Source organism: Bombyx mori, chromosome 18 (assembly GCF_030269925.1).
Source record: "Bombyx mori chromosome 18, ASM3026992v2".
NCBI classification, from domain to species: Eukaryota; Metazoa; Arthropoda; class Insecta; order Lepidoptera; family Bombycidae; genus Bombyx; species Bombyx mori.
In genome coordinates this window covers 6597050-6613065 of record NC_085124.1, presented here as the reverse complement: position 1 = coordinate 6613065, position 16016 = coordinate 6597050, and the positions used below count along the sequence as shown (strand labels likewise).

At 34.5% G+C, this 16016-nt stretch overlaps 2 protein-coding genes across 2 annotated transcripts; one reads left to right on the top strand and one right to left on the bottom strand.

The window, feature by feature from the left end:
• Window positions 1-1211: 1211 nt before the first annotated feature.
• On the bottom strand, window positions 1212-1829 carry LOC110385572 (uncharacterized). Its single transcript, XM_062673784.1, has one exon. It carries the CDS (start codon window positions 1812-1814, stop codon window positions 1212-1214), a length of 603 nt encoding a protein of 200 aa, XP_062529768.1. The 5' UTR covers window positions 1815-1829.
• A 4270-nt stretch (window positions 1830-6099) lies between these two features.
• On the top strand, window positions 6100-10792 carry LOC101744130 (uncharacterized). Its single transcript, XM_004928346.3, has 3 exons — window positions 6100-6223; window positions 6369-6643; window positions 6776-10792. Exons 1-3 carry the CDS (start codon window positions 6100-6102, stop codon window positions 7178-7180), a joined length of 804 nt encoding a protein of 267 aa, XP_004928403.1. The 3' UTR covers window positions 7181-10792.
• Window positions 10793-16016: the final 5224 nt, after the last annotated feature.

Sequence of the window (16016 nt, the reverse complement as noted above, 5' to 3'; positions counted from 1 at the left end):
AATGAACGATGTTCACAATTTTTTTTGTCAAAATAAAGAAAACGACGAAGAATCAAAAATATAAATTATAAATTTAAAAAATTTAAATAATATAAATTTCGTTGCATGCGGTATGTTGGTAATGCTCGCTCTTTTAGTGCTAACCCTATTAGTGGTTACCATTAATTTGTTAACGATAGTTGTACTTTAAATTATAATGAAGTTATAGGCCAATTTATAAACGATTTGGTTTTTCAGTTACAGGGCTGACACGAAGGTAATGTTTAAATCTCGAGGAAACATCTACTTAAAATGTGCACGATTAGGGAGTTTCTTTTGGAGTTTAGCAAAATTCCAAAGCAGTCAGTTTCTAAGGCCATTAATTTAATGAAGATTATTAAGCAGTGCGAACAGTAGATTGTCTACAAACATTTTGCTATTTTACAAAACGTAATAAATTATATATCGTAATAGTATTATACACAAAAAGCGATCCGGGAAACAGATGCGCAACATAACTAGGAAAAGATTTTATAACCTCAAATGAGTTTAGAACACATGTCTGTATAAATCGCCATTATCGTTGGCATATGAATAACAAATTTATTTTTATAATAAACGTTAGTTGTAGTCGGCATCGCGTTAACTTTGTATGTGGGCACTGGTCTGTAAACAGTAGAGCTGGCTCGATGACAGATCTAAGCCAGGACCCCTCATTACCAGCTCTTCTAAACAAAACTGAACGCTTGCTATGCACTAAAATATCATAAAAAAGTAATACCGTGCATTCGAAAAACAACTTTATCAATTGTAAATAGAGAACATATTTTATTATTTGTAGTGTGAAGCAAATCTTCACTTGAGTGGAATGTACAATAGAATCTTTAAAGCGAAGATGCAGCTATTATTAGGTGTTAGCGTGATTATTTGACAGTTTGAAAACGTTTACAGATATTGCCCGGCAATCTGGCTTCCTGCGTTTAACATAAACAGCGTTTTGTGGTGGTCGACTTTTAGCGGAAAATATTAATAATATGTTCCTGAGAATTATGTGCTGATTCTTATACAGGTTCATACAAACTCATATATTTTTAATGTATATAAAATTCTTTTCATTCACCGCTCGGCATTAAATTATTTCATACATAGGATCATGATATTTTTATCAAAGAACTTGAGGATCTGTTACAAAAAACTTATTTATGTTAAAGAATAAATTATTGTACATATCATCACTCTGCTGCGTCAACTTTATCACTCCACTTTGCATATCCTTCACATAGCTGCAATAAAGCTTCGAAAAGCCGTTCCGGAGGTAAATCCAGCTTCTGTAAACTTCTTTTAGTTCTATTTTCTCTTTTTCGGCGTCCGTAAGAAGCAAACTGGGCTTGAGGTTTTTTCTTTAATCCTGCACTCACGAAGAATGTAGTCGGCTGGGCCCCTGGATAACTGGATTGGTAGTTCTGTTTCGCTTTCACCGCTTGCACGATCAGACACAGCAAGTATCCACCGAAGGCCAAAAAAGCGAGTGTCGTCACAGACATTGAAAATATATTGCTAATTTTGCTTTCTTTCTTGTAATATGTTTCTTCGTAGTCGCCACGCTTTATAGCAGCAGGTCCTTTAATGTACATCGCTTCTCCACCAAATCTTTGCACAGAAGCGGGAGTTGTTACAATTACATTGTCGCTGTCCGCAGTTGCCAAATAATTGAGTGAAGACTTCAATCTCAACAGCTTGTCCAGAGGCAACTCGTTCAGAAACTCGACATCCTCTGTTAACACATCTGCGAGTGCTGCTCTGTGTAATATTCCCATGAGAAGTAACACGAACATGTCGGGAGTCTATCGCTGTATGAGACTTATGGAAAAGAAACGTGTAACGTTGTACCTATATGATTATTGTGGTTCGCTAAGCGCGACAATACTAGCGGTCACGTTAAACGGGTCAATGCTTTTCTTCTCGGAGAATCCCGAATATTTTGAATACCTGAATTACATTAGGTATATAAATTTTGTTTGAATTCCGATTAACGATTGAACGGGAATTTTTTAAAGATACTATTTGATTAATATTGATTAATGATTAAAACATGCCACCTTTTTTAAAAATTAATGGAACTCTGCCAGAATCAACCGATGTGCAACTGAACAAAGATAATAAATATACGAATAAACAAAACGCGAATGCAAAGAATAGAATAGAAAAAAAGAAACATCTGTATTTATAATTCTTCTGTACGTGTTTATAGTCGAACTCATAAATGACTCCTTCTTCCTCTTGCCCTTATCTTCACTACATAGTATAAAACAAAGTCGCTTTCTCTGTCCCTATATCCCTATGTATGCTTAAATCTTTAAAACTACGCAACTGATTTTGATGCGTTTTTTTTTAATAGATAGAGTGATTGAAGAGGAAGGTTTATATGTATAATAACATCCATTAAATAGTGGAGAAATCAATAATAAATTACAGTTTCCGAAGCGAAGCGAGGGCGGGTCGCTAGTACATTATAATCTTTTTATTATTATCTCCAGTGGTATGTTCATTGCCTCGTGCCATAGGGAGGGACTATTTCTATTTCTTCTTTTGGCCAGAGCAAATGGCTAGGCCGATTTAGATATTTTTTTATAAGTATTTGAGGGGGTCCCCATGTGGTATGGTACTGCAATCAGAATGTAGATTATGATTTTTGGATGCCTTTTTTTTATACCTATTCGCTGGTAGCCTAAGAGGCTATTCAGCCACGCCCGGACGGGTAGGTGAGCTCACGGGCTTAACCTGACAGAATTTGCTACCACTAGCCCTAGCAAAAGCAGTGCTTCGCAGAATCTACCACTGGCACGAAATGGCGACCCACTGAGAAGATCCGGCGAGAAACTCAGTGAGTAAGGCATTACGTCTGCTGGGCTCGCTAGTATTATAATGAATAAATCATCAGGGACAAATCACACACAATAATAAAATTCCGTGAAATAGGGGAACCAGAGACTCATATACATATACAAATTTATATAGGTACGTTTAAAAATTTACATTTATAGAAAAAAAAATATATGTGAAAAGTAGAAAATTCCCTTTTTCAGGTTTTGGTAGCCAAGTGGCATAAGACGGATCTTTAGAGCCCTTCTATCCACTCGTCCATATGTTACAGCCGTTTTACCCGAAAATGGTTGAAAATTATCTATATATTAATACGTGACGCAAAAACTTCGTATCCCTTTTTACGAAAATTGCGCGGACGGAGGAGTATGAAATTTTCGACACTTATAGAGAATATAGAGAAGAAGTGCACAATGCTAATTTTTTTTTAAATAATGTATAAAAGATACATTAAATCAATAAAGAAAGCATTACACACACTACATACCATATATTTGACGCAGACACGCACGCATTCTATTTATTGTCAAACTTTTGTTCTTGACGTCTGTTGTCAAATTGAGAATAGATTAAATATTGTTTGCCTTTATTAATATTTTTTTATAGTGTAGGCTTGGCGAAATTTGTGATTATAGAAGTATAAAATACAATCATAATAGTGTACAAACTTACAATTCCAATTAATTATAGTCGAATTTCGACTACTGCGGGACCTCTAGTAATTCTAAAATTATATCTACCATTATTTATCATACACCTACTCATCTACAAAAAATAATAATTAATTATTCATTAGTAAGAGCACTTCACTTCAAATCTGTTAGTAGTGCATACAAAACAATTTACGGATACAAAAGCCTTTGCTAGGTTTAAAAAAATATGGCCATATCTCAAGATGTCTAGTCTTCACCTTTTGATGTGTAAGGGCTCAATTATTCATATGGAAGTGTGAAAGGTTATTTTGGTTTAAGCGACATTTTTTCAACTTTACAGGAGAGCCATTTTCATGTTTAAAATTTGGAAAAAACATCATAACAAAAAACTTCTTCAGCTATTTGAATAGAGTAAGCTTAATTAAGGTTCAATTAAAAACATCGAATCTTTTTATATTAATCACTTTAGAGTATAAAACAAAGTCGCTTTCTTTGTCCCTATATCCCTATGTATGCTTAAACCTTTAAAACTACGCAACGGATTTTGATGCGGTTTTTTTAATAGATAGAGTGATTGAAGAGGAATGTTTATATGTATAATAACATCCATTAAATAGTGGAGAAATCAATAATAAATTACAGTTTCCGAAGCGAAGCGAGGGCGGGTCGATAGTATCAAATAAAACGCACCTTTAATTACAAAGATAAATGTCGCGTTTTAAGCGAAATGTTGTTTAAACCAAATAATCTTTCACCCCCCGATATAATATCAGGTAGGTCATGACAGTTAGATACGGTAGGTATCGGCTTGGCTCTGCCCCTGGCATTGCTGACGTCCATGGGCTAAGGTAACCACTCTCCATCAGACGGGTCGTAGGCGTGTCTACAAAGACAATTAAAAAAAATCAACTATAGTGCAACAAAAACAACAATCAATCAAATTAATGAAACAAAAATCTACAATTTTTATTCATTTCAAAAATTGTTCATTACTTTTTTTATCATTTACTTTCAAAGTAGCAAAAGTTTAACTTTCCTCAACCTTTAGAATAACAACCAAAAATGAAAAAACCTCTATTTTTTACATTTGAAACGTAAAAATATGTGCTTTTTCATTAATTTACATCATTTCAATTGGAATGAAAAAGGAATTAACTACTATTCATTTCAGTTTTAGCCGCGTAGGTATATTGATTCTACAAGGAGTCATAACAGTGCGTATACATATTCTAAAATTTTCTTTTTGTTTCCTAATCTTTACATACCCTATGTAACTTATGAAAAATAAACTGATTTTTGGGTTCATTAAATTAAACAATATTAACTGATTTCTTTTAAAAATGTGAAAGTCTTGTTCAGAAACAAAAGACTCGACTTTGTTTTAGACAATAGACATCATTTTGCCATATACAGCATGTTCCAATTCTGAAGCATGGTAATTGAAAAGTACCCACAGCGCTCGAAACCATTAACTATAAAACTGCTCCATGGTTGAAATAAAATAAACGACACGGAAATCTCAATTTGATTATATACGATTTTACTAGTTTTAAACTGGGATGCAGTGGAATTTGCTTGATATTTTACGTACGTTAAAACTACGGAGAATTTTCATGAAAACAGTAAATTCTGGGCGAACCCTGTCACGAATGTCGGTGAGTATCAAAAACTTGCCATTTCATACCTTCAGGTTGAAATAATCTAGCAGCCGTTATCCTAAAAAACTTGAAATATAGATTTTTTGTGTCAAGAATATTTACTGGTGGTAGGTAACAAATGTTCACAATTGACTTCCACGCTGAAGGAATAACAACGGGTACCTAATAAAAATCAAACTCGCAAAAATTATAATTTGCGTAATTACTGACGGCAGGACCTCTTGTGAGTTCGCAGGAGTAGATACCACCACCCTGCTTATTTCTGCCGTGAAGCAATAATGCGTTTCGGTTTGAAGGGTGGGGCAGCCGTTGTAACTATACTTGAGACCTTAGAACTTATATCTCAAGGTTAGTGGCGCATTTACGTCGTAGATGTCTGTGGGCTCCAGTAACCATTTTACATCAGATGGGCTGTGAGTTCGTCCACCCATCTAAGCAATAAAAAAAGATAAAGATAAAGACGATTTGTATTAGACGATCTGTGGAATTCAATCAATAGTCGCTTAATTCACCTCTAACTTCAAACTCAAGAACTCGCATGGTCTTAAATGAGGTTTCTTCTTGGAGCTATAAAATACAGTAAGTAGTTATCAAATAAGAAGAGTTTCAATATCTACTTTTTATAGATAAACAACTATGTCGTGTTTTTGTGCGTGTGTTAGTAGCGCCATCTGTATTTACAATAATAAACGAAATTTCTATGCATATCTTTTGTTTTGACAATAATTTAATTTAAAAAAAATATATTTTTATTTAGTAAAGGGATTTCATATAACAACTACAACAGTCTATAGGTCTTGGAGACAAAATCATCTTAAGGCTTCACGCACTACTGCGGTTGTTGCGCTTGTGCACTGCTTACTGTAATATTCGAAGCGTGAATACAAGAGAATACATCGCATTTTAGTCTCGGCTCTAGTCGGGAGATGGCGTCATTAGCTTTGTGCTTAGTTTTATTGGCAGTTCATAATATTTTAGCAGCAGAACCCAGAAATGAAGGGTTAATGGATAAGCTGAACAATGGAATGAAATTTGCCAAAGACTTTTTGGGTACGTATAATTTTCATATAACAAAGTAAAAAGAAAGATTTTGTAATCTTTTTATAATTTTTTAATTTCATTTTATTTTATTCACTTTTTAAATACGAATATCTTAAAACTGGATTAAAAGTAAAATAATTTTATCTTTTGTTAGGATCAGAATCAGTAGCTTTGAAAGTAGCAGAATTTGTAGTACGTGCATTTCAAGGTAATAAAAATCCTGAAACAAACAGAAGACACCCATTGGATGATTTGAGCAACGAAAATAATGCTTATGAAGAAAACACTGAGAAAAGTGGACCTCATTCCGAAATGAATAAAACTCCAACTCCAATGGCGCCCTTAAGACATTTAGTTAAACTTTTTGGACTTCAACCAAACCAAATAACTGCTGTGGCTGTCAATGCACTCGTTTTTGTAGCACAAATGGTAAGATTAACTTAATAACATGTTTACGGTTAACAATAGAGAGGAAGCATCAAATTGTTGGTAATACTTCAAGTTATAACTAGATCTGAAAATATGTTCAACATTTTTAATTATTATTAATTTAAATTCCAGATTTCTACTTTTCTGTCGGGTCCCAATCGTCCTTTAAAGCCGCGCTCTGACGATCCTATGACTTGGATACTGAATAAAAATTCACGTAAATTACAAGAGATGATTTCCGCTGCGAAAAATGAATCTTTACCGGACAACATCGAACATTTAATTAAACGGCAAGGTTCTGATGACGAAACGGGCTGCATTCGTCTGTTGGTTTGTAAGATTACTCCTTTTATCGTGAGGATGCAGGAGGCTGTTTTTGGTAACAACGGTCGCAACGATAAAACTAAATCGAAAGGAAATGAGCAGCAAAGAAACGGAGTAGCTTCGGTAATGTACCGCTATCTACCGACGCAAGACGAAATTAACGAACATAGCGACATCTGTGAACGACGTCACAGAGATTGTAGCATAGAATAACAATTTATTATTATCATTCGAGCACACTTAAGATAAAAATAATTTTTGATGTTACTTTAATTTGAATTTCCCTTTTGTTTTAAAAATGATCTTAAATATTTTTAAACGAAAGTATGTCGATTTGTGAGTCGGTTTAGCTTGAAGTTAATTAGAGCGGTAGACAGTGGCCTGGCTGTGTTCCGAGCATAGACCTATATAGTAGGGACACGACATATTGTTCTATACGTACAATTGCTTATATAAATAGCACCCATTTTGAAGGCACATACATAAACATATATCTATCTCGTTCTTACTCAGCACTTTAACTCGCAGGAAAACAATATAACAGTATTTCAGTGCGTACATAAAATGAAACATGAATATACGTAAATATCTCCGTCTCCGTCTAATGAGGCCGAAAATCCGCCATGTTTAGCGCGCCAAATGTCATTGTCACGTCAGTTCGGCCGTCTGTTTTGGGTTGTACATTATTTATTGACTATGATATCGATTTAATACGATTGATTATATAAAATTTCATAATTTATCATGCTTAAAACATACAAAAATAATAACTAAAACGTATTTTATAGGATCTCAAGAAAGTCGATGTCCTAAAACTATTATCTATATGTATTTAAATTCATTATGGAGCCCTCATCCGAAAAATCCATTTTTCGGTCGGAATCTATTGATCATGACACTAATCATAAATACCACTTTAAAATATGTCATCAAAACATATTTAGACATTCTGTTTAGATATTTCGGGAAAAAGGCTACCGACAAAATCTCTTCGGAACTATTTAAATAAAATAGTTTTATTCCACAGTGAGTAAAACACTATTGTAAATTTGTTAAATTTTTAATAATTAAGTGATTTTAGAGAGGAAGTCACAAGGAATGACGTTTGTAATTAATGAATAAATGTTCTGTAGGTGTTTTTTTTTTCACGCGGTCCCTTGATAAGTTTAAAATTTGAATCACTCTCAAGCGAAAGTGATTCAAATGGTGCGGCGCACCTTCCTTGGGGTGCGCTGCGGTAGTATGTTACGGACTTTAGAGTCAGCAAAACAATTAAAATAGATTGTAATAGTCTAAGAAAAACACTTACTCAAAATACGATAACATTTAGCATGCTAGAAATGGGCTGATGGCTTTGAACTACGCCATATCTTTATGTTTTGCGACAAACGACAACTTTATAAAATCAGTGTAGCAACTTTTAAAAATCATCATATCGTTTACTTGGCAAATTCGAAGGACGAACTTGTCTTAGATTTCACCCATCTAAATCATATCATATTTGCACATAACAATATACCTACTTACTTCCCATTAAAGTATAAATTCTACAAATAAATAATACTCAACAATATTTAAAATAAAATGAGCCAAGAACGTTTATCAATAAAACCTGATAACATTGAAATCTTTTGTACAGCACTAAAGCCGCCATGTTTTGTGGCCAGATGACGTCACAGTGGCACGAAATTTTGGTTGACGTTTCATTTCCATAGGTTTCCTACTTCATTGGTTCCGAGCATTGCTGATGTGCATAAACGAGAATACCTCCTTGCCTTAATGTGAGCTGATCGACTTCCTATGAAGGCAATCAAAACAAAATAAAGTAAACAAAAGTTGCTAGATTCAAAACTTAAAAACATTATTATTTGTAGGTATAACTTCTTATACATACTTTAAACGTATAAAGCAGCGTTAGGATTTCTTATTTTCGTATCGACCTAGCACATTTTTTTCCCTACCTTTGCTGATAGCCTTGAGAGGGTATTTCAGCTTCGCGTTGACGTGTAGGTCAGCTCACGGAGCTTAAACCGGGAGTGTTGCTAACACTGGCCCTAGCAAGAGCAGTGCTTCGCAGAACCTACCACCAGATCGGAAACGCGACCCACTGAGAAGATCCGACGAGAAACTCTATGGGTTAATTTACTCGTCGCAAGCGACGGGTTCGGTGAAGACGATGACCGGACCTAGCACTAATAGAAGCGAATCATAATCGCGCAGCCTCGACTTCTACAGCAATGTTTCATTATTTCGCGAAAGTTTAGGATAGGTGCGAATTTCTTTTATTTTTCATATTGTTTTGATTACTTTAACTCACGAACATTACAACGTTAGTCAGCACTATCGTTCAAGATAATTCAGCATTAAGCAATTATTTACAACAAAACGAAGAAGTACGGGTTCAGTATAAAGTTAAGAAACCCACCCACCCCGTTTTTAGTGAAGTCAATCTTTCTTGTGAATACTAATAAGTTTTTGTGAATGCTAATCATCTTGTGGAAGCTAATCAGATTAGGAATCAGCGATAGATTTCAATTGGAAAATAGTTAAGTGAGAATTTAAACATAGTGAAGCGGTCAGAATGACAAATTTATACCTTCGAATAAATAATCGTAGGTGTAGACAACTTCATTCCTAATAAGCACCTCGTAAGTCATCAAAACGGGATAATAGCCATAATGAGAAATACATATACTATATCTCAAGGTGTGTGGCGCATTTACGTTGTAAATGTCTATGGGCTCCAGTAACCACTTAACACCAGGTGGGCTGTGAGCTCGTCCACACACCAAAGCAATAAAAAAAATGCATATTAAACTAAATGAACTAATCATAAAATATACTAGTCGTTTAGACAAGTTAATGTTTAGTGAACTCGCAAAGGAGGAGGTGACCGCGTCTCCTCGGGACCGCTGACCTCACGCGTCATTTGATTTTTAATTATCTTACATTGCGCGCTACTCAAAACTTAAAACTTTGTGTGCATACGCTTCCACCTTCCATCTGAATTTTCTGTAACAACTTCAGTATAGGCTGCTTAGTATCAACGGAAGCTATTATTAAAAATATCAGACGCAATTAGTTTAAACACCGTGCCTATATAGCGAACATGAGTCGTCTATTATCAAAGGTGGCAATCTGTGCATTTGGACAAAAAAATGTTATTGATATGTCAATACAGATTGATTTGAATATAATCGTCTCCTTCAAAGAATACGGTTCAAAACCTGCATTAAATAAAGGTTAATAGTGAACCTGTTATTTATCTAAGATGTCGTTCCGAAGAGTTTTGTGACTGCCAATGGAATACAAAGTCAATAATTCGTTTTTCTGATTTACCAATCATTGTCCAAAAGTCAGATTGCCGGCTTTGATAATAGTCGACTCACATGACTTTTGAAAAAAAACTTTACAAATGTTTTACAAAATAGCAACAACGAAAGCAAAACGCTTCTGACGTCTCTGAAAATTTATCGTTCTCATTAACTTCAATACGAAGACGAAAAGAAAGTGACCTAAAACATATATTTGCAAATAAATATAGGTATATAAATTTGTAAGACGTATGCTGTACAGTGGTTAGCGTCATTTTCCCTGCGTCGCGGCGTTCATGAGGAGAAAGTGAACGTGGGTTAATGACCTCTCCCTGTTCCCCCGACACTCACACTTAACACTTTTAAAACGTGTCGCTATCACTTCTTATTGATATTGTATACTCTTAAAAGGTACTCATTAGGCTTTACATTTTTTACTTGATGAACCGTATGGAAATTATCTATATATTAATACGCGAAGCAAAAACTTTGTACCCCCTTTTACGAAGATTACGCGGACGGATTGATATGAAATTTCCCACACTTATAGAGAATATAGAGAAGTGCAGAATGCTAATATTTTTTTTAAATTATGTATTAAAAATACATTAAATCAATACAGAAACTATTACACACACTACTATGTATTTGACACACACACACATAGACTCTTTGTTATTGTCAAACTTTTGTTATTGTTTAAAGTCTGTGGTCAAATTGAGAATAGGTTGATATTGTTTATCTTTATTAATCTTCGTCTCTAGTGTAGTCTTGACTAAATCTGTGACTATAGAAGTATACTTTGACAATAGAACCATAATAATGTTCAAACTTATAATTTCAATTAATTATAGTCGAATTTCGACTACTGCGTGACCACTACTTTATATAAATACGTGCAATATATGTTCACTATTCAGTCTCTTTTGGCAGCTGTTTAGCTGATTCAGTCTTCGGAGGTAGCCGTTTGCCGTTTGCCTCACTGTATAGATCAGCTAGAAGAATAGCCAAGCTACTGCCTACCTATGTTATGTAAGTAACAGGGATGTCTAACGTAGACAGAAAACAGGGATGTCTCCAACATTTCATTTTTCCAGTTCATTAATATACGTAAAATCAAATAAAAATAAACTTTTTTAGAAAAATACCTTTTAAATAGGGCAAAGCGGATTTGAATATTTATTCTATTACTAGGTCTAAAGAATTAGGAATTAAATTTTGATAGAATCACAATAACTTAATAACCTTTAGACAACCCTAAGAACTCTAGCGTAATATGTTGAGATATATGAGAAGGTACTCGAAAAACTATAGGATTAGGGATGAGCAAAGATGAGACAATTATCGAAGAAACTGTAAAAGAAGTGTAGTTCAACGAACATGAACACATGTACAGCTGAAAATTATCCATTGATGTTTCATAAGTTTGGATGATTGTTGATTGAAAATTTGATTAATTAGAGCAATTAATTCATACAAAATTATACGCTTTTTTTAATTTTACTCGTATTTTGATTTCGGAAAATAAAAATAAATGTACTCCAGATAAAATATGTTAAACTAGTATACCAACAACAATTTCTTTATAGTATATCTATTTAAATAAGACTATAATAATATAGCATATTCTTTAATAAAAACTAATACATATTGTTGTTTAAGTATCACATGTTTTCTTCAAAACAAATGACCGGTTAACATCCGCTATACAAAAGACTTCAACGCATGCACAAGTTAATATCTTGTTACGACACGAAGAAACAAATTTGTATTTTTTTTTATTTCTTCTTATACAGGGTGTAACGTTCCCGAAACTGTAAATGTAATACTAGATGTACTACGAGAGAAAGGAAAATAAATTTTTATAACGATTCACTTATTTATGTTGTATCTTTTTTGTTATTGGGTGGTTGAGCTGACGGCCCACCTGTATTTAAGCTATAACCTGGGCCTATAGAAATCTCAATGTCACTGGTGTACCGTCATCCACTTTCAGATAAGAGGTGGAAATCGTAATTGGTTTATTTACAACAGTCCCACAATTCAAACTTGAATGCAAGATTTTTTTACGCTAGAAATAGGCAGGATGATGGTACTGAGCCGTGTAGGCCCACAATACGCCTTATCACATGTAAAAACCTTTGTAGCCGTAACTTTAAAGTCATTGGCCGTGTGAATTATGATTTGATGTCCTTGGGCTATGGACACTGTCACATGCGAGATGCTTATCCCATCAATGGCATTAGCAAAAATAAGATATTAGTCAATGCTTTCACGTTTTTGTTGAGTTAAAAAAACGAAACACACACATGGCGCACTAGTTTCGTGCTTGGTTCTCATACTATCATTTATTGGTTCGAAAACAAACACGCACTTTAAAATTATTAAAATTCTTACAGCAGCTCGTTGTTGAGTGCCTTTTAGCACTTGTCATTGTTAATGACACTTGTAATGTACATTTTTTTTTAAATTATCTTTTCTAAACAAGCTTATAGTTTCCAAACATTAAATGCGACAAAAACCTTTAAGGCTTATTTGCGTGTGGTACCTTAAAAAATTCTCTATGGGTCTTTTACAATTCAAAGTTATATAAAGTTCTTAGAATGTTATTCATTCTAAAGTTGTTTGAATGTTTTATTCTAATTCATTTTAAGAACTTTGTGTAGGTGGTTAGCTTATAACTGTATCAATAAGTAGATATTAATTTTAAATTATTACATATATAAATTACAGGTAAACGATAGAAAAATCTAAAAGATATTCTATTATCTATTATTTACGCTTGAAGCGTTCGTATCAAAATCAAAAACGATTTTCATTAAAAGATCACAAGATACGTCAAATAGTAGCTCCTTTGATAATATACAAGCGCGTCAATATTTGAATATGTTTCATAATGATTACATAACAATTAGATAATGCAGGAGATCGATGACCGGACGAGGTGGTGAGCGGAATTACGCAATCACTGCTCGGCCTCTTAGTTAAAGAAAGTGGACAACAGTTAATTAGTAGGGAAAATATTACTGCTTCAAAATATTAGTGAGGCAGGCCTATCTGGGCGCTTCCGTCCGGCCTATTTCTGAAGGAATGCAATTATATAACCCGGTTTTAAAAGTAGAATAGTTATGGTGTGAATGCACTTGACAGAACAGTAATGTTTCGTGGATAGTCGTATTCTGGTAGGCAGTGGTACGCTCATTGGATTTGGTAATCTCTAAACACCAGCCAGATGGTCAGATCTAGTAAAGGAAGCACTTGGCGGTAGTCTGTACCATGCGGTCCATAATCGAACTCTATGGAGGAACGCCACATGTGGGCGCGATCCTAAGCAGTGAGGGAAAGATATAGAAGAAGAAACATCAGAGGAACCAAAGTTTCATCTTATCTTAGCCAATAAACAACTTCAAGCACGGACTTATCACTACCCAAATATTTTGTTTTATCTGCATAGGTATACCTGTTACTGATGACTAGTTTTACCTATACGTTTCTATGTGAGCTTTGGGCTTTGTGTGATTCTATATCAAAGATGATTGTGGTCATGTGACCACATGTGTGCTCATTCCATACATACCCAAAAAATACTCTATACTGGTAAACTTGGACCTAATGTTTCAAGTCTGCGTTTACTTTGAGACGCGAGTACCACTTACCATCAAAAGAGCGCGTGTATGTGTGACCCATTGGCTTACTTTTGATTAGGTAATTTGTCTGCTGCTCTAAGTAGGATCAAGTCTTTTATTACTTGACATAGGTAAATCCAAGGATTTCTCTTTGAATTCATTTTTCCATTCATAACTCTTACAAATACATTATATTCTATTCGCTGTTATATGTCATTTTTCAAATAATTTTGCGGAGAGTACTCAATGGTAGGCAGCGCCTGGGTTGTGCGCCTGGCATTGCTAATATTCAAGAGGAATTACCCACTTCCATTCAATTAACCATTCACCATTGGACGGGGCGTGTGCTTACAAAGATAATAAAAAAATTTACCTATAAAAAAATATGCCTGAAGTTTTTTTATTTATTGCTTAGTTGGGTGGACGAGCTCACAGTCCACTTGGTGTTAAGTGATGATGACTAGAGCCCATAGACATCTACAACGTACATTCGCCACCCACCTTGAGATATAAGTTCTAAGGCCTCAGAATAGTTGCAACGGCTACCCCACCCTTCAGACCGAAACGCATTACTACTTCACGGCAGAAATAGGCGGGGTGGTGGTACCTACTCGTGCGGACAAGAGGTCCTACCGTCAGTAATTACGCAAATTATAATTTTTGCGAGTTTGATTTTTATTACACGTTGTTATTACTTCAGCGTGGAAGTCAATCGTGAACATTTGTTAAGTACGTATTTCATTAGAAAAATTGATACCCGTCTGCAGGATTCGAACACCGGCTCATCTCTAGATACGAATGCACCGAAAGTCTTATCTTTTAGGCCACAAGAACATTGAATGAATAAAATAACGAATGACGAAGATGACACGTCCTTCAAATTTTACTCTTAACTGTCATCCACTATTGAATAACCGTTAAGTTTCATCTTAAAAACACTCTTGACTTTAATAATTTAATAATTAATGTTGTAGATACATTCATTTAATGCGGTTCCCGCAGATTAGTTTAAAACAAATCCGTTACATGTATAGATATAGTAACATTCTAAAAGGTAAAAGACATCAAAAGTCAGTTAGCAATTTTATTTGTACATGCATGTATGCAAGATGAATAATGATCCAGGTTATCTTTATGCATACCTACCTAATTTCATACAAATTCGAGGCGGCATTTTTGTGCGATCGAGTAACAAACGTGCAAACAATGTTTCACATTTAATATAGATATAATAATAATATCTATCGTTTATATTGTTTTATAAGATACACGAAACTAGTCATGCGAATGATTTTATATTATAAACATACCTGTTGTGTTAGGTTTATGTTACATATGGATAAACCTGTATTTTATGTATCTCACTAATTTAACATTCACTATCTCATTGCCAACAGATTTAATTAAAACAAACATGAATAGTAAGTAGTTCAAGATTATCTTAAATTAAATCGATACTTCGGAAGGAAGATACTTCGATACTTAAGGAAGGTAGCGGCTTTTACGGTTTGATGTACCTTACCTACCTTACCTACTCCAGTAACCACGAGACACATCAGGTTAGGTCAGAGCTATTTCACATAATATCTACGGCATAAAAAAATTACTGACAGTGACTTTTATTAAGTCACTTTCATATACATTTATTTGTTCTGGTGAAATTACGTCCTCATGAGCTACCGATTTGTATTATGAACGTAGCTAATTTTGATGAAGTAAATGATGACGATTGAAAGACTAATCAGTTTTTTGTATGACTAAGAACGTGGTATATTCTAGAAATCTGGTTGTGAGAATTATTGTTAAATAACAAGAAAATAACCCATACAGTGGTTCGTGACGTCATACTCGTTTAGTTTTCAACGTGCAAGAGAGATAGTATGATGTTCGGAGTTCGGACTACGCACCCACTTTGGCTTGTTTCAATCGGTCGAAATAAGCAGGTTGGTTTTAGATTACCAACATTAAACTAAAGCATTTATAAACAATGACAATCAAGAGATGTAGGTATTCAGTTCGTTTTTCCTGTTTTCCGTTAGCGCGGAGAAAGCGTCGAGGAAAACTGCGTATCATCTGCGCATTAATAAGTAGGTGACCGTTGACGAGATA

Coding starts and splice junctions, on each gene's coding strand:
- LOC101744130 (XM_004928346.3), top strand. CDS start 6,100: ATGGCGTCATTAGCTTTGTGCTTAGTTTTATTGGCAGTTCATAATATT. Junction 6,224..6,368: donor ATTTGCCAAAGACTTTTTGG/GTACGTATAATT, acceptor ATCTTTTGTTAG/GATCAGAATCAGTAGCTTTG. Junction 6,644..6,775: donor TCGTTTTTGTAGCACAAATG/GTAAGATTAACT, acceptor TTTAAATTCCAG/ATTTCTACTTTTCTGTCGGG.
- LOC110385572 (XM_062673784.1), bottom strand. CDS start 1,814: ATGTTCGTGTTACTTCTCATGGGAATATTACACAGAGCAGCACTCGCA.